This window comes from Mustelus asterias, chromosome 1, assembly GCF_964213995.1.
Source record: "Mustelus asterias chromosome 1, sMusAst1.hap1.1, whole genome shotgun sequence".
Lineage (NCBI taxonomy): Eukaryota > Metazoa > Chordata > Chondrichthyes > Carcharhiniformes > Triakidae > Mustelus > Mustelus asterias.
The window spans coordinates 95,877,512-95,897,302 of NC_135801.1; the positions used below are offsets into that span (position 1 = coordinate 95,877,512).

The 19,791-nt window shown below is 41.5% G+C and overlaps 1 protein-coding gene across 2 annotated transcripts in view; it reads right to left on the reverse strand.

Moving 5' to 3' along the window:
• Window positions 1–19,791, reverse strand: part of sepsecs (Sep (O-phosphoserine) tRNA:Sec (selenocysteine) tRNA synthase) — a 78,249-nt gene that overhangs the window by 51,230 nt on the left and 7,228 nt on the right. For both annotated transcript variants that reach the window (XM_078215518.1, XM_078215526.1), the window contains exons 2-4: window positions 14,534–14,652; window positions 8,529–8,683; window positions 3,439–3,557 (exon numbers count right to left, since the gene is read on the reverse strand). In XM_078215518.1, coding sequence (XP_078071644.1) covers window positions 3,439–3,557; window positions 8,529–8,683; window positions 14,534–14,647 — 388 coding nt within the window. In that variant the 5' untranslated portion in view covers window positions 14,648–14,652. The remainder of the gene's footprint in view (window positions 1–3,438; window positions 3,558–8,528; window positions 8,684–14,533; window positions 14,653–19,791) is intronic.

The following is a 19,791-nucleotide window of genomic DNA, read 5'->3' on the forward strand; positions in this document are numbered from 1 at the left end:
GGAACAACTTGTTTCCCTGCCACCAACTCCCACAATTTGATTGGAAATAGACCTTGCGTTTTTCAGTGTGTGTTCTGAACTCAAATTAATTGTCCAATAGTGTAGTAGTAAACATATTGCGGACTCTGTTGCTTAACAACTAAAATATGGTTTTAAAAAACAAGTAGAATAATTTTGGTGAAATGTTCTGCTCATCAAGGTTAAGGGATGTCAGTAATGGAAAGATCAAGTATTCTTGACATCGAAGGACTTTTTTTATGAAGGTTTATTAGACTTGGGGCCCAGGTTCAAGGCGAGAGGGGGAAAGTTTAAGGGAGATGTGCGGGGGAAGTTTTTCATGCAGAGAGTGTGGGTGCCTGGAACGCACTGCCAGAGGAGGTGGTGGAAGCAGGCACATGAGCAACATTTAAGAGGCATCTGGATGGGTACATGAATAGGGAGGAAATAGAGGGATATGGACCAAGTAAGGGCAGAAGGTTTTTTTAGTTTAGTTAGGGCATTATGATAAGCACAGGCTTGGAGGGCCAAAGGGCCTATCCCTGTGCTATACTTTTCTTTGGTCTTTAATAATCGAAGTACAAGCAGTTGCAGCAGGAAATGTGCATTCAAGATCAAAGCTCTATTTCCAAAATTGCAAGGGAGACTTTGTACTTTGGCAATTATTCTGGTCGGTTGTTATAAATCTGAGCCATCCTTTGGCTCACAAGTGGAAGTTAAGGACATGTGGCATGTCCGCTATGACTCTGACTAACTTTTAAAGATGCACCATAGAAAGCGTCCTTTCCGGATGGTATGGCTGCCGCTCTGTCCAAGACCGCAAGAAACTACAAAGGATTGTGAATGAAGCCCAGTCCATCACACAAACCAGCCTCCCATCCATTGACTATGCCTAGATATCCCACTGCCTCGGAAAAACAGCCAGCATAATCAAGGGCCCCATGCATCCCGGGCATACTCTCTTCCACCTTCTTCCATTGGGAAAAATATATAAAAGTCTGCGATCACATACCAACCGACTCGAGAACAGCTTCTTCCCTGCTGCCATGAGACTTTTGAATGGACCTACCTCGTATTAAGTTGATCTTACTCTACACCCTAGCTATGATTGTAACACTACATTCTGCACTCTCTCGTTTCCTTCTCTATGAACGGTATGCTTTGTCTGTATAGCGCGCAAGAAACAATACTTTTCACTTTATGTTAAAACAATAATAAATCAACAAGGAGATTTCATAAAGTTGTTCAAAACAATGAAGGGCTCTGGACAGAGTCATTAGACAGAAACTATCCCCCGTGATGAGAGGTTGAGAACCAGAGAATGCTGATTTAAAATAATCAGTAAAGGAACTAGCAGTGACATGAGGAAAATGTTTTTATGCAGTGTATGTGACCGCAGACTTTTGTATTTTTTCTTGACGGAAGACGGTGGAAGAGAGTATGTCCGGGGTGCTTGATTATGCTGGCTGTTTTTCCGAGGCAGTGGGATATCTAGACGTAGTCAATGGATGGGAGGCTGGTTTGCGTGATGGACTGGGCTTCATTCACAATCATTTGTAGTTTCTTGCGGTCTTGGACAGAGCAGTAGCCATACCATCCAGAAAGGATGCTTTCTAGGTGCATCTTTAAAAGTTGGTCAGAGTCATAGCGGACATGCTAAATGTCCTTAGCTTCCACTTTTTTCCACTTGCGAGCCAAAGGATGGCTCAGATTTATAACAACCGACCAGAATAATTGCCGAAGTACAAAGTCTCCCTTTCAATTTTGGAAATAGATCTTTGATCTTGAATGCACAGAGTTAAAGGATAGTGGAGGCAGATTCAATTGTGCCTTTCAAAAGGGAATTTGATAAACACCTGAAGGAAAAATATTCCAGGACTAGAAAGACCAGGACACCAGGGCAATGAGATGAGATATATTGTTCTTACAGAGAGCTAGCACAGGCTTAATAGAAACCCCTCATAGAATCATAGAGTCCCTACAGTATAGAGTAGGCCTTTTGGCCCATCACATCTGCACCAACTCTCTAACAGAGTGTCTTACCCTGCCCTACCCCTGTAACCCCGCACATTTACCATGACTAATCTATCTAACCTACACTAAGGGGTAATTTAACATGGCCAATCCACCTAACCTACACATTTTTGGACTGTGGGAGGAAACCGAGCACCCGGAGGAAACCCACACAGACACGGCGAGAACATGCAAACTCCACCAGACGGTCACCCGAGGCTGAAAATGAAACCAGGTCCCTAGAGCTGTGAGGCAGCAATGCCAACCACTGTGCCACCCTTGTCAGAAGGAACATTGTCCAGGCAACTTCGTGATTTTGAACACATCTATCAAATTTCTTCCCAAACCTCTCAGAACAACTCCAGCTTCTCCAAATTAATTACATAACTGAAGTCCGTCATCCATGGAACCATTATTCTAAATATTGTCTGCATTCTTTCTAAGCCTTCCTCATATTTTTACTGGATAAGACAATTACATCAGTATATGTTAGTTTATGAATAGCTTCCTTCATTGCTGCAATCATTATATTTTTGTCCACCTTACTTTGGGAAGGATATCAAGGATATGGTGAAAATTAAGATTTATTACAATTGTACGTGGGATGAGAGGTTTCAGTTATGAGGAGAGAGTAGAGAAATATTAAACCAAAAAAGGTTCAGAGATCTCCAAAGATGTGCAGGTTCAGTTGATTGGCCATGCAAAATTGCCTCTTGGGGTCAGGGGAGCCAGCAGAGTAAATACATGGGGTTACAGGGATAGGACCTGGGTAGGATTGTTATTGGTGCAGGCTTGATGGGCTGAATGGCCTCCTTTTGCACTTGGAGGGATTTTATCTAATAGAGGTGTTCAAAATTATGAGATCTTGATGATGTAAATTTGAAAACCTAGTGAGTCAGTAAGTAGGGAGTATAAATTTAGGATTATCACATTGAATGCAGGTCCTGTCTGAAATATGAATATGCAAATAAAGGCTCGAGTACCTGCATTAGGACCACCTACCTTCAGTTCACCTAAACCATCCCAAGACCTACATCAACATCGTAGCCATCTCATTTCCCTGCATCCTGACTGACAAGCTGTGCTGGGAAATCAAATGGCCAGCTACAGCTTTTATGAGGAGGAGGCCCGAGGCCCAACTTTCATAAGCCATGGGCCTTCTTCTTCAAGACTGCATACCCATGGTGACACTCATTTCTGGCAATGTTTTCCTAGCTTATATATAGAAGTCAGGATCAAAGGCCAATTTCTAAAAGCCAGATAAACAGGAGCTGGGGAGCCATTTTAAACTTAAAATTTATAAAGAACACAATTTATTCATTTGTATTTACTTATACACAAATGATAAGATCACAGAGCAAACTATCGGTGCATCTTGTTTCTATTGAGTAAAACAGAGCTTGCAATACAGTATAAATTTTGTCAAACCTGCAACTCGAAGGATGTCCAGAACTACAGAGTTTGTAATTTTGTTCAGGAGACTGGATCCTGCTGCTTTGGGCTGTATAGCTGCAATGTCACCTGATCTTCCAATTCCATGCATAAACCTGAATACATAAAGGAAAAGCAGATCCAAAACTTAAAATAAATGTCAGACGTTGCTAAAGGTTATTATGACGATCTAATCACACTACTTACTGTGCACACTCAGAAACAAAATCCATTTCAAAAATGTCAGCAAGGTCAATTTGGCTCTCTACCTTTCCTGCTTGAAGATGTTCCTTTGACCAAGCTTCTCTGCCCCAAAGTCTCCTTATGTGGCTTGGTGTCCAATTGTGCTTGATAACATTATTGAGCTGCTTTATCACAATGAAGGCACTATATGAATGGAGGTTGTTGTCGCTGTTGTTGATAACATTCTAGCCTCTTGATCGGATTTCAGGATTGAAACATTTACTTTGCGATCTTTTCTAGCTTTCTTAAATTATGCCCGAATGTACATACCGAAACATACCGAACGTAAGGTTGCGCAATCTGTAACATCCATACTTTCATGCATCACAATATGGCGATGCCGGCGTTAGACTGGGGTGGGCACAGTAAGAAGTCTCACAACGCCAGGTTAAAGTCCAACAGGATTATTTGGAATCACGAGCTTTCAGAGCGCTGCTCCTTCCTCAGGTGAGTGCTGCTCCTTCCTCACCTGATGGAGAAGCAGTGCTCCGAAAGCTCGTGATTCCAAATAAACCTGTTGGATTTTAACCTGGTGGTGTGAGACTTCTTACTTCATCCAATTGTATTGAGAAATCCCCCGCTAAATTCAACAAAACATTGTGTTATCACTAGGCGTGATGCATTTCAGTTTTTCAGCTGGCTTCTCATCAAATACCATGTCTAATGTTGCAGGGAGAATTCATCTCTCTGCAACAGTGTGGGGTATTTTCTTTTTGGCCACAAGGTAAGCTACCGTGTAAGATGCTAATTGTGCTTTGTCATTCAATGTTAAATTATTCCTAAGAACTTGGGCTGATGATTTCAGTTCTTGCTGCATCCTTTGAAAAAAATCTAAAGGTTTGTTCTTCATATTGCCATGCTTAGCCTTCAGATGTCTTTGCAGATTTGAGGATTTTAAACGCTCATTCGCCAGTATTTCCACTCTCTGGGTGAAGAAAGTTCTCATCAGCTCAGTCATAAAAGATTTGCCCTGTATCCTTAGACTGTGACCCCTGGTTCTGGACTCCCCCACCATCGGGAACATCCTTCCAGCATCTACCCTGTCTAGTTCTGTTAGGAATTTATAGATTTTTATGAGATCCCTCTCCACCATTCTTCTAAACTCCAGTGCATATAACACAATTGAATCCCTGATAACTATTACATTCCCATACTTTTTACTCCTCCTCTGTGCAGCAGAGCCCACCATGGTGCAACAAATTTGGCTGTTGCTGCTTTCCCTGAGAGGCCATTCCCCTCACCAGTATCCAAAGCGGTATATCTTTTTTTGTAGGGGAATGACCACAGGAGATTCCTGCACTGCCTGCCTAGTCCTCTTGATCTGCCTGATGGTCACCATTCTTTTCCTGCCTGTGGAGTCTCAGCCTGTGATGTGACCACCTCTCTATACGTGCTATCTACGATTTGCTCCACAGTGACCCCAGCCACTGCTCCAGCTCCGAAATCCAGGCTGCCAGGAGCTAGAGCTAGAGACACTTCCCGCACATATGCAGGTCCCAGGCACTGGAAATGTTCCTGGCTTCCCACATGGAGCACGAGGAGCACATCACTGCTTTGAGCTCCCCCACTATGACTTACCCCTTTAAATTAAACCTTTTGGAAGATGCTTAATATCAAACAATATCGTTACTATAGAACATAGCCCTTACAAAATATAAACCACAAAAGACCTTACAAACTTTAAGCGATAAAAGAAGTAAATACTTACTTGACCTTACCCATGCTTACCAATCATGTTCTGTCCCTTGCAGCCTTTACTCCTGCAACAGGGCAAGACCACTCTCTGAAGATTAAAAAGTTAGAAAGCCAAAAATACACCTCTTTCCCCTCTGCATCCAATTCTCACTATACTCCAAATTCCCAAAAAACAAACTCACTCTGGCTGTCTCACTCAGGATGTACTCTCTGTCACTACTCATACGCAAAGCTCACAGATTGTCAAGTGCATGTACAGGGCATGCTGACCTATTTATTCTTGGCTCATGTGGTCTGACACCATCATGCAGCGATAATTTACCCAGAAAGAAAATGGAATAGGACAGGGGATCACTTTTGGTGACCCATTTTTCAACATCCAGTGACCCACACTTTGAAAAACACTCTTTTTAGTTCACTCTTGTGAGCAAGTGTTAATTTCCCTATACTTCAAAGCATCTGTTCAGAAGAAAAACATATTGGACTCTCCGTGGATGCTGCTGGACCTTCTGAGGTTTTCCAGCTTGTTCTATTTTTATAAATGTTTGGGTTTACTGGACTTAACTTAATCTTTCATAAAATCTGCCACTTATAGAACAACACAATAGTTTCCCCTTAATTTAAAATATCTTTGTTCATCTCTTATAAAGTAAATGCACAAGCATATTAAAAAGTCTCAAAATGTAGTTACATCTGTATATCAGACTATCTTCTATTTAACTCCTTGAATAGACAAGATAATAAAACATTGTAAACCTGCTACAGAAGCCAATCATTTGTGAAGATGTTTAATGTTACAACATGCTGCTGTGCAGAGGGACCTGGGGGTCCTTGTGCATGAGACACAAAAACCCAGTCTGCAGGTGCAACAGGTGATCAAGAAGGCAAATGGGATGTTGGCCTATATCACAAGGGGGATAGAATATAAAAGCAGAGATGTCTTGCGGCATCTGTACAGGGCATTGGTGAGGCCGCAGCTGGAATACTGTGTGCAGTATTGGTCCCCTTATTTGCGGAAGGATACATTGGCCTTGGAGGGAGTGCAGAGAAGGTTCACCAGGTTGATACCAGAGATGAGGGGTGTTGATTATGAGGAGAGACTGAGAAGATTGGGTTTGTATTCGTTGGAATTTAGAAGGCTGAGGGGGGATCTTATAGAGACTTATAAGATAATGAAGGGGCTGGATAGGGTAGAGATGGAGAGATTCTTTCTACTTAGAAAGGAAACTAGAACTAGAGGGCACAGCCTCAAAATAAAGGGGGGTCAGTTTAGGACAGAGTTGAGGAGGAACTTCTTCTCTCAGAGGGTGGTGAATCTCTGGAATTCTCTGCCCACTGAAGTGGTGGAGGCTACCTCGTTGGATATGTTTAAATCACGGATAGATGGATTCCTGATCGGTAAGGGAATTAGGGATTATAGGGATCAGGCGGGTAAGTGGAACTGATCCACTTCAGATCAGCCATGATCTTATTGAATGGCGGGGCAGGCTCGAGGGGCTAGAAGGCCTACTCCCGCTCCTATTTCTTATGTTCTTATGTTACATTTTATTGTCAGAATAAGGGTGAATGGGGTAAAGAAACAAAGGGAGCTTGGAGTACAGAAATATATATTTCTAAAAGGTGTGACATATGTTTAAGAGGCTAAAGCAAATCAAAAAAGCATATCAAGCACTATTGTTTCTTTTTAGAGAGACAGAATATAAAAGCAGAGACACGATTAAACTCTTTATATTATAAAAAATTTATAAAGGCACTGGAGATGCAAAATGATTCACGAGAATAATACCAGAATTGAAAGGAACTGCAAGACATGAGAGAGGACAACAAAAGTGGATATCTTTCACTCATGCTGCTTATGTAAGAAACTAGGAATTGCATGAAGAGACAACATCACCATGAAGAAGTGCTACAGAGGAGGAATAGTCAGAAGCACCTGTGAGACATCGTAATGAAGAGATATATGAGGTTGGCAGGATATATATTTTGTCTCCTGGACATATGCCCTGCCAGAGTGGCAATAGAATGGACACCACCAGATGGAAAAAGACAGTGCCACCCAAAGAAATCTGGCAAAATACACTAAAGGCGGTCTTTCAATAGTGGGACACTATTCAGGTTAAGTCGCACTGTGGTCGGAATTCTCAGGCCATTCATGCCCTGGCATCCGAGCTGCAGGCGAGGTCGGAGAATCCAGCCCATGTTTCTGGAACAGAGTTTAGTGTCAGAGACATTTGCGGAGTGTCCAGGCAGTTGAAATCAGTTCATCGGAAGTTGAAACTTCCCAGACAATTTCAGAGTATGTGTGCATGCGTCAGGACTTGTTGGAGCACTGATGCACATCTCACAACTTATATTCAGATTTCAACAAAATGGATACGAGAAGATTTTGACCACAGCATTTTCTCTTCAAGGGATAGCACACTGGCTGGAACTTAAACTGTCTCCTCTCATGGGATTTTCTAACTGATCCAATCTTAAAAAAACAGATTTATTTCATACCTCAGAAAAGAGTTGCAGGATTTCCTGAACTTAATACTTGATTCAAGTTCAAAAAAAATTACATGAACTTGTTTAAATTTGAATTATCTCCTTTCATCAATCTCTCAATTGTAACCAATGACATTGCAAATTATATTTGATTGGCTTTGGTGCAAGACATCTGACACACAAATTATGGCGGCCACCTGTAAAAAGATTGTCCAATAACTGACTGCTTGAATAAGCACTGTGCAATGAGCTCCACACTTCAGCTAGACTCTTGTCAACTCTTTTGAAAACAGTTGACAGATACCACTGAGCAGAGTAAGCAGCTGGGATACTGGAAGATGCTAAACTAGGTGTCAAAACATGAAATCAGATACCATGCAAATTATGTGTCCAATTAAGAGGCCAAGTCGCCTCAATGGGAAAAGGGGTAGCAAAGGGTTCAGTAGTCAGAAAGACTCTGTCTGGATTCAAAATACTCGTCAGTGGGATGAACAGTGTTGTGGTGGGGCAGAGACAATAATAAAGTTGACTGATTATTTTGTTTGACAAACATTATTTGTGTGGATATAGCCTCATCTTCTCACAGTGACCTTTACTTCACAAAGCAGAGCTGGTGAAATAATGCATTCAACAACTTAACAAGTATACACACAAATCTATACCTATAATGTCTTCTGGCAACTAGGTTTGAGGCCACTCTTCCTTCCCGCTCGCCAACTCCGCAATTGCCAAGGAAGTTGTTACTATCCATTAATGCCAGTTCATGAAGAAAAAGCTCAATTGTGCTCTCATCCCATCCAGCTTCTGGGCATTTACCCTGGGGAAATAATAGAACATTGAGAAGGATAAAAGCAAATTACTGCGGATGCTGGAATCTGAAACCAAAAGAGAAAATGCTGGAAAATCTCAGCAAGTCTGGCAGCATCTGTAAGGAGAGAAAAGAGCTGACATTTCGAGTCCAGATAACCCTTTGTCAAAGCAGGTCGTCTGGACTCAAAACATCAGTTCTTTTCTCTCCTCACAGATGCTGCCAGGCCTGCTGAGGTTTTCCAGCATTTTCTCTTTTGAGAACAATGAGAAGATCTTAATCTCTCACATTGACTGTGAAGTGTTTATGATAAGACTGGGAACAATTTCAATAACTATGTTTTTCACAACAGATTCAGGATTTAAACCTCACTTCTAAGCATGCAATATTCCAGCTTATTGCCTGTAAATAATTTTTGTATTCTTTACCTGGTACCAATTTTGAGACTATTCCTTATTGTTCTAGTTCCGCACCAGAGGAAATAGTTTCAATGTCCCATCAAATCACGTTATTTTAAAGGCCTTGTTTAGATCGAAATTCAAGGGAATTTGAATCAACTTGTCCCCAGGATTTAACACTTTTGCTCCAGTATTATTCTGGTGAATATGCACTAAACCAAGGCAAATACATTTTTCCTAAGATCTGGTTCCCAAAACTGAACAAAGTATACCAGTTGGGGCTTGACCAGGGCTCTGAACAACCAAAGCTTACCTTCCTCACTTCTGTATTCTAACCTCCTTGAGATAAAGGCCAGCGTTCTGTTATCCTTTTATTACTTTTTGTTCTTTTTCACTAATGATTTGTGTGCATGACTACCCAAATCCTTTTATTTTTCCACAGTTCATATTCTTATGTCCTTCAGAAAATATTCCAATTTGTCCTTGAAGATCCAAATTTCATGACCTCACACTTCCCAAAATTGAACTTCATCTGCCATAATTTTGCCCATTCACTGAGTCTGTCCACGGTCCTTTGCAAGTTCCTGCTTCCACCTATACAACATGGTGTTTTCAGAAAACTGGCATATACATAGCAGTTCTGGAACGGTGTGGCACCTGAACAGACTTGCTTAATTGGCAATTTGGAGACAGAAGCAAGTTCTGGTAAGTGGGATCTGTAAAAACTGAAGCCTGATTTAGCAGCTCAACTTAAACTTAAATTTTTAGAAATTCTGATAACACAACTTGCCTGCCAGTGGCAGTTAACTGTCAATCAGTTGCAAGTATTTGCTTTTGAATAGGTGCTAATCACCAGGTGTAGGGCAGTTGAGTCATCACTAGGAATTCGAAATAGCATAAAGAGCAAGAGGGCCTGAGCAGAGCGATTCTGGAACAAGGTGGCTCCTGAACAGAGTGACTTAACTGAGAATTTGGAGAAAAGGGGAAGATATTTAGCATATATAATCTCTCTCTCTATATATATATATATATAAGCAGAGCACTCCCTACACACTCAGTAGGTAGTGGGTAAGTTGTTTTCTCCATTTTAAAGCTACATTAAGTTAAACGTTCCAGATTATTAAAAAACTTAAATATCTACTTGACATAAATTTAATGTAAGAGTCTTTATGGCAGGGGGGCTCCGTCTGTGTGTTGCACCACCTGCAGCATGTGGGAATTTGTGGACACTTCTTGCAGTCTAGATGACCAGGTGTGCAGGAAGTGCCACAGATTTAACCAACTCGAGCTCCAGGCACTGAGGTACCTCCACGAGACTGAGAGTTACATAGAGAGCATGTTTTCAGACGTGGTCACCCCACAGCTTAAAGAAGCGCGGTCAGAGAGGGAATGGGTGACCACCAGTCAGAAGAAAGGAAGGAGGCAGATAGTTAGGAAGGCCCCAGAGGGCATCTCACTCAAGAACAATTTTTGTGTGTTGGAAAACGGTGAGAATGATGGTTCCTCTGGGGAATGCAGCCAGAGCCAAATTCACAGCATTGTGGGTGGCTCAGCTGCACAAGGGGGAGTAAAACAGCAAGAGCGATAGTGATAGGAGACTCCACACCAGTGAGGGATGCAGATTGGCGTTTCTGCGGCTGCAGACATGACTCCAGGGTGGTGTGTTGCCTCCTTGGTGCCAGGGTCAGGGATGCAACTGAATGGCTGCAGGGCATTCTGAAGGGAGAGGATGAACAGACAGTGGTTATGGCTCACATTGGTACCAACAACACAGGTAGAAACAAGGATGTGGTCCTGCAACAGGAATTTAGGTCTCAGACTAAAAAGCAGGACCTCAAAGGCTGTAATCTCTGTCAGTGAGTATAGGAATAGGAGGATAGAGCACATTAATGTGTCGCTGAAGAGATGGGGTAAGAGGGAGGGCTTTCTGTCCCTGGATCACTTGGTCCATTTCTGGGGAAGGTGGAACCTGTCCAAGTTGGATGGGACTAACACCCTTGAGGGAAATGTTGCTACTGCTGCTGGAGGGGTGGGGGACAGGTTTAATCTAATTTGACAGGAGTATGGGATATGGCAATGAGGTAGAGTAGGGTCTGATGCACAGCCAAATATAGGAGAAGAACTAGTCAGTCTGGAAGGCAGAGTGATTATAGACACCTTAGGCTCAAAGGAGTCGTATGGCAAGGCTGGATGGCATTTATTTTAATGCAAGGAGTCTTGCAAGTAAGGCAGATGAATTGAGGGTGTTGATTAACACATGGGAATATATTATTGCTATCACAGAAACATGATTGAGGGAGGGGAGAACTCTCAGCTCAATATTCCGGGGTATATAATCTACAGGTAGGACGGGGTGGAGGGGTATAAAAGAGGAAGTGTGTTGCAGTATTTATCAAGGAATCAATTACTGCAGTAAAGAGGGATGATATCTTACAATGTTCCTCAAATGACGCAATATGGGTAGAACTTAGAAACAAAAATGGGGCAATTACTGGGAGTGTACGTTAGGCCCCCAGTCAGGGAGAGATAGAAGGGCAGATATGTCGGCAAATCTGTGAGAATTGTAAGAATAATAGTTGGAGATTTCAACTTTCCCAACATTAACTGGGATAGTCAAAGTGTAAAAGGCTTAGAGGGGGTGGAATTCTTAGAATGCATCCAGGAGAACCTTTCAGACCAATATGTGTTGTAAAACTCCATGACAACTTCCTATTCCTTCATCCAAGTCATTAGGATATAGGACAAAATGCTGAGACAGCATTCACAAATCTCTGTAAAACACCACTTGTCACATTCTGTCAATCAGAGCACATTCCTTTATCACTTCTTTTGTATCCTAACTCCCAACAATTATGAACCAACGTCTCAAAGTTACTGCAAATCTAGGTGCTTTCACTGTTGCTTCAACTGTATAAAACCTTATGAAATACTTTCTGTAAGTCCAAACAGGCAACATTAATTGTTATGCTCTAATGTATCATGCTAGTGATCACCTCAACAATTCATAGATTCATGAAATCGCTACAGTGCAGAAAGAAGCCATTCAGCCCATCGGGCCGGCACCGACAACAATCCTACCCAGGGCCTATCCCTGTAACCCCACATATTTATCCTGCTAATCTCCCTAATACTAAGGGACAATTGAGCATGACCATTCAACCTAACCTGCACATCTTTGGACTGTGGGAGGAAACCAGAGCACCCGGAGGAAACCCACGCAAACATGGGGAGAATGTACAAACTCCACACAGACAGCCACCCAAGGCCGGAATTGAACCTGGGTCCCTGGCGCTGTGAGGCAGCTGTGCTAACCACTGTACCGTAATTGTGTAAGGACACAATTACACTCAGCAGCCGTACCAACTGAGGTTGAGGAGTCCGCCAACAGTCACGTTAGCTCACACCTACAGAATGATTACTTGGACAACATACCAGAGGGCTTTATTCTGCTATTGTTCAGGGTGACTTTATATTCATTTTAGAATATGATGTATTGATTTCACTCCATAATGCAGACTTTGGTTTCTGAATACTCATGAAAGTTTATTCTTCTGCTTATACAGTTGACTGCCTTTGAGCCAGGATCTGTGGACTGTGATAGGTGACTAAAAGAAATACAGTAGGAAATAATTAAATATCATATTTCTTAGCCTTTTCTTGTTCACTGCCAATCATAATATATTTTCAGGAATTGTCATGCCCAGTAACAGCATGTCATGAAATTCTTTCTATTAGCCATGGTATAAACTATAAAAGAATAGAGAGGTTATGCTGGAACGATACAAAACATTAGTTAGACCACTGTTCAAGAATACTGTGCAGTTCTGGTCACCTCATCACAGAAAGGATGTAATTGCATTAGAGAGGGTACAGAGGAGATTTATGAGGATGTTGTCAGGACTGAAAAATTGCAGCTATGGGAAAGATTGGATAAGTTATAGAAATCATAGAAATCATAGAAACCCTACAGTACAGAAAGAGGCCATTCGGCCCATCAAGTCTGCACTGACCACAATCCCTCCCAGGCCCTATCCCCATATCCCTACATATTTTACCCACTAATCCCTCTAACCTACACATCTCAGGACACGAAGGGGCAATTTAAGCATGGCCAATCAACCTAACCCGCACATCTTTGGAATGTGGGAGGAAACCGGAGTACCCGAAGGAAACCCACGCAGACACGAGGAGAATGTGCAAACTCCACACAGACAGTCACCCAAGCTGGGAATCGAATCCGGGTCCCTGGTGCTGTGAGGCAGCAGTGCTAACCACTGTGCCACCGTGCTGCCCCCAAAGAGTTGAGATCAGAAAGTTGAGTTGTTGCTCCGGATAGGGCAGCCGTAACACTACTACAGTTAGCATCAATGTCCTTAATTAGGAAGGGGAATGGATTTGGAAATTAGCTAATCTTTAACAAGAGATCTATGCTGAATATATAGTTATATCAATCTTGGGGGAGGGGAGGATTAGGTATGGTTGCCATCTGACCTCCCCACTTTCGCTTAGTTTGATTACATACCTTAGCGAGGTTAAGACTCGAATAATGGTTAGTTGTGTGAAATACTGTGGGCAAACATTTCCACCAAGGAATAACATTTTCATAAAGGAGGTGAAGGGACGAAATTGGTGGAGAAAAGGAAATCTGACTGTGTGAGTACAGAAGCATTTGATTTCAGGGTGAGTGCATAAATAAATAATCCTCAGATAAACCCAGAAAAATCAAGGTTGACATTCCAGTGTAGTACTGTCGGAGGTGCCACCTTTCAAATAAGATTTTAAACCGAGGTTCTGTCCAGCCGCTTGGGTTTATGTAAAGGATTCCATGGTACTATTTCAAAGAACAGCAGGGAAGCTATCCCCTGCCCAATATTTATCCCTCAATCAACATTAGAAAAAACAATTATCTGGTCTGTATCATATTACTGTTTGTGGCAGCTTGTTGTACACAAATTAGCTGCCACGTTTCCTACATTGCAATACTGACTGCTCTTTAAAAGTACTTCATTGGCTGTAAAAGACTTTTAAACATCCTGTGATTGTTAAAGGTTCTATATAAATGCAAGTTTTCTTCACGCCCAATCTTGGGATGGCCTTGGTAGTATTCAGGCAGGAAATACTCTACGAAGAGGAATTTGAAATTAAATGTTGCAAATTAGTTGCTGTCAATACATAAGGAAATATTTTTTACACACTTTTGAGCATTTTCTTAAATAAGTCTTTAAGAGTCTTTAATTATCAACAAGAATCTAAGTAACTAAGACAAAGGTAAGAGACATATAGAGTGAGAGAATGGAGAGGGGAGTAGAGAGATTGATAGGTTCTGAGAATAACCTTTAAAAACAAAATTTTTGTTCCTACTTATACATAAATAAAAATAAAATAAGATTAAAGTGTTTCTACAAAACAAATTACACAGTGGACACTTTTCCTCATTGTTGCCCTAATTTATTTTCATTACCTTTTCGATAAGCAACCGGATTAAGTGCTCATGTGTGCGACGGGCCTGTGAACCTTGCCGAATGTATGAAGGGGAGACAATCTGTTCACTTAAAGAGAAGTTTTCAGTATTCATTCCAACTGTCGAGACAAAAATGAAACTTAATTTAATGCAACAGTGCCACTACTGAAACTGGCAAATTTCATGTTGTAAATCATCCAGTAGTTGCATATAAAGAAGAATTAATCATCAAAACGTTAGATACTCTAATCAATCAGTGACTCACAGACACTATTCATGTGGTTCTTCAGGCATTCAGTTCTTTCAAACATGTTAATTTTCTTTTAATATTCATCTTCACAAGGCTATTGTGATAGCAATTTAATACTGAGAGTTGCCTCTCTCTCCTGATACACTTGCTATTGAAATTTGTCCTATAACTTGCTATTTAATAAATGAGGAGCGACAGATTTCCTTTTCCCCGCCAATTTCTTTCCTTCACCTCCCATCTGAAAATGTTGATTCCTTGGTAGCAACATTTGCTCACAGCACTTCACACAAACAGCCATTACTCAAGTTTTAACCTCGATAAGGTATGTAATCAAACTAATCAAAGGTGAGGAGGTCAGATGGCAACCATACCTACTCCTACCCTGACCCAACCACACATCCAGCACAGATCTCTTGTTGAAGATTAGCTAGTTTCCAAATCCATTCTCATTTTTAACTCAGGACATTGATGCTAATCATAGTAGTGTTACGGCTGCCCTATCCAAAGCAATGACTGAACTTTCTGATCTATGTTGTTCAATTATCCACGCAAGCCATCAGGGGAGCAAGGAGCAGTAGATTTTATTTACTTTTTATAAATGCTTTCTCTTTCCGTTCCCAGAGGTGGACAAAATCACGCCTGCATTTTTCATGAACAACTGTGATTAAATTGGGTATCTGTCTGAAGGACATACTCATCATTTCTCTGTTAGCAGAAATTTAAGCTTTGTGATCATGTTTGCTGAGTATGGAACATGTGTTGCAGCTGAGTCACAACTGAATAAACTTTCAATTATTTCACTATTTTCCCCCATCTCATAGGACCACAGCCCCATGCACAATTCTTCATATGCGGTTGTACTCTGTAATGTAATGCACCAGCATTTCTTCTGTTTCTCCTTCTGTAACTTGCAAAGGATTCAGGCTTGTCACATCTCCAATGGGATACTCCAGGAATAATTAAGCGTTTTAAATTGTGATCGAATGGATTCATGAAGCTCATGTAAACATCTGGAATGTAAACCCCTGTTCCAGGACTGCCACGCCTCCAAACCCAGGAAATTCAAACAGGAGATCAGGAAATAAGCACAAGCACAAATAGGATTGAATTATCTTGTCTTTTAGATCCACATTTCAAAGTCTCAGGCCCTGCACTTTGCTCTTGAGCCGTAGTTTGGACAGCTTTGTCATTGGGGATTCTTTTCCTGTATCTGTGCCAAAGAGGACTATAACATACCATTGCTAAGCTGATAACTTTGACCAACAGAGAAGTTGTTGATGGCCATGTTTTTTTCTGAGAGTTTTTATCAATACTTTTGGCACTTGTTTCCAAAGGAAAAATATAGAGCTGAGTATGAGAAATGAAGAGAATCTGTTTCATTTTGTAGGTGGATTAACAAAATGATGGTTACAGTCTCAGTTGCAGGACAGTCATTGCTGAAGAAGGTAAGGTGCCATATGTCTACCAAAGGTCCAATTCCTTCTGTATAACTGCTTGATCTTCTTTCAAAAAAGTCGTCCAGAATTTGCTATCAAAATAGCCATGAGGTTAACAGTGTTGTCCATTGTTTATGCATAAATGTCACTGCAACATCAGGCAAGGGCCAGGTCATGGTTAAATGCAAAAATCCAAAAATTGCAACACCAATCCAACATTAGGTTTGTGATAACAACGTCTCACTGTCTGGCCGGAAGTTGTATTTGTATGGTGGATACAAACTAAACTCACCACATAAAGTTAAGTCTTGTCTATTTCAGTCTAAGTTCGCTTTTAACAATGCAATAAGTTACTTACTGCCAGGTCAAACTCTCTAGGATTAAAAATTAACCATAAGTGTGGAGTCCTATAACTGTTGGAGATTTTAAAAACAGAACTTTTGACTTTAAAAATTTCCAACATCTCTTTTATTCTCTGTCAGTCTAGTCTTCCTTTCCTTGTCTATTTCTCTTTCTGTATCTGATATAAATAATTCAACACTTTCATTTTCACTTCCCTCTCACTCATTTGTGCTGTTAATTTCTCAATCCTTCAGCCTGATTGGTTAAGGACATTTGCTTGCCCTGTTTACTTAGGTCTCAAATACCCCGATTCCCTCACTGCAATACTATCTGCTTGCACTTTCAGCCATATCGTAGAATCATAGAATCCTACCGTGCAGAAGGAGGCCATTCGGCCCATCGAGTCTACACCGACCACAATCCCACTCAGGCCCTATCCCCATAATCCCAGGGATCTACCCTAGCTAGCCTCCCTGACACTTTTTGTGATGGCAAAATGAGATATTTTGCCATATCGATATGAGACAAGTCATGAAAATGTATGGAAACCTATCTCACAAGGAACAATATGTTTTCAACATAAACAGCAAATGTTTCCTTAATAAAGAGAATTGAGATGGACTACATGGATCAGATTTCCATTTCCCGAATCAGGTCACAAAAAGTTGAACATTTTTTTGCTGACAAAAACAATTTCCTCAGCCTCTTGACCCCACATCATGCTCATGTGACCTTTTGGCATATCAGGAATGTCTCAGTTACAAAACACACACTCTCCCATCCATTGACTCCATCTACACTTCCCACTGCTTTGGGAAAGCAACCAGCATAATCAAGGACCCCACGCACCCCGGACATACTCTCTTCTACTTTCTTCCATCAGAAAAAAGATACGAAAGTCTGAAAACACTTTCCAACCAACTCAAGAATAGCTTCTTCCCTGCTGCCATCAGACTTTTCAATGATCCTATCACATATTAAGCTGATTTGTCTCCTCACCCTATCGGTAACTTTAACACCATATTCTGCACCCTATCCTTTCCTCCTTCCCTATGTACGCTAAACGGCATGTTTTGTCTGCAGAGCTTGACAGAAACAATACTTTTTACTGTATCCCAAAACATGTGAAAATAATAATTCAATTCAATTCTTCCAAAGTTGGGATCGCCATTGTAAGGACCACAAGATCAATATTTACTTTCACACATTATTTTCGTGTGGCGGTGTGGATTCTGTTACCCCTAAAAATATGCATCTCCTTGGAGAGATTGTGCCCAATTGGGCAAGCCAGCTGAGGAGTCGGGTACATTCTGAAAGTTGTGTAATATGTTTTGACACCTTCAAACATCACTATTAGGTGCTGTATTATATTGTAGACGTGCTTTAATGCAGTGATTTATCATAGGGATCTATCTTGCAAAAGTAAGTTAACCCTTACATTGACCACCATTCTCAAAAAGCATTGCTATGCACACAGTACTTTTCCAAACGTCCTGTCAGCCTCTGCTGTCATGTTTTGTCCTGTGATTAAATGACTGACAAAAAAAACACTGGGTGGAATTTTCCCATACTTTTTCCAGAGTGTCACGCTCTGACTGAAAGTCGGCGTTTATCTCTCCAGATACACTGCTGACTTTTTAGTCCAGATTTTGAGCCTCTCTGACAAAGAAAATTCAGGGAGCGTGTTTTACGCTGTCACTGTGGCAGATTGGGGCCTGATAAGTACAATCATTATCATATAATCTGCAGTAAGTTTCAAATGGAAATGGAACAGTTTCAGGCATTGTAGCTGGAAACTTTTGTTATGGCAACAGTGCCCATTATGAATGTATGGTGGGTTTTCAAAAGCTGACAATGGCTTCAACTCAGCAGGTAGTCAAAGAACCATTGAAACTTTTAAGAGACTGTAAGACAGAATATTGTATTGATTTTCTTTACAAACCTAACAGGCCCTTAAAGGATTACATTTTTTGCAGTGGAGTAATTTTTTCCCCACTAACAATAATAATGTGGTTGAATTTAGAGTTTTATCAGATTGTTAGAGATATAATTTCTTTCCAATAATTTTAAAATATTTTCCATTCCTATTATGTGACTCCTGAATACTGTACATAGTTCACACTGGGTGAGTGGCAATGGAGGGTACATGGGAGTGTGGGGAGAGGGAATGGAAATGGCATGGTAGTTTGGAAAGGGCATGAATCATCTGTGGCATGGGATCTGAGGGGAAATGGGGTAGCATAAAGTGTGGCTAGGGTTTGAGGGGGCATAGGATGACATGTATGAATTGATGGGATGGCATAGAGGTGGCATGATGAACTGAGGGGGCATGGGGCAGTATGAAGTGTGGGATGAGGGGACATGGGTAATTTAAGAGGACATGGGCAAACTGAGGGGACATGGGGTGGGGGGGGGGGCTTAGGCTTTGGAGGCATTTAAATAATATTGGGAGCTGTGCTGCTGTGTTGGAGAACTGAGGCAGGCCTTCTAAGCAGTCTGCCTCCAAGCCCACATTCCTCAGGTACTCCATCACAGTTCACAAAATACACTGCAATTTTGATCACGAGGTGAAAAGACAAAACATCTGGGAAAAGTCACAGATGGGTAGGATGTCCATTTTGAAAGATATAAAAGTGGCAGGTTTTTTAGGGAACATTAAAACTGACAAGGCCCCAGGGCCTGATGGCATCTATCCTCGACTGCTCAGGGAGACGAGAGATGAAATTGCTGGGCCTCTGACGGAAATCTTTGTCGCTTCTTTGGACACGGGTGAGGTCCCTGAGGATTGGAGGATAGCGAATGTGGTCCCGTTGTTTAAGAAGGGTAGCAGGGATAACCCAGGAAATTATAGGCCGGTGAGCTTGGCGTCCGTGGTAGGGAAGTTGTTGGAGAGGATTCTTAGAGACAGGATGTATGTGCATTTAGAACGGAACAATCTCATTAGTGACAGACAGCATGGCTTTGTAAGAGGGAGGTCGTGCCTTACAAATTTGGTGGAGTTTTTTGAGGAAGTGACAAAAACGGTTGATGAAGGAAGGGCCGTGGATGTCGTCTATATGGATTTCAGTAAGGCATTTGACAAAGTCCCACATGGCAGGTTGGTTAAGAAGGTTAAGGCTCATGGGATACAAGGAGAAGTGGCTAGATGGGTGGAGAACTGGCTTGGCCATAGGACAGTAAGAAGTCTCACAACACCAGGTTAAAGTCCAACAGGTTTATTTGGTAGCAAA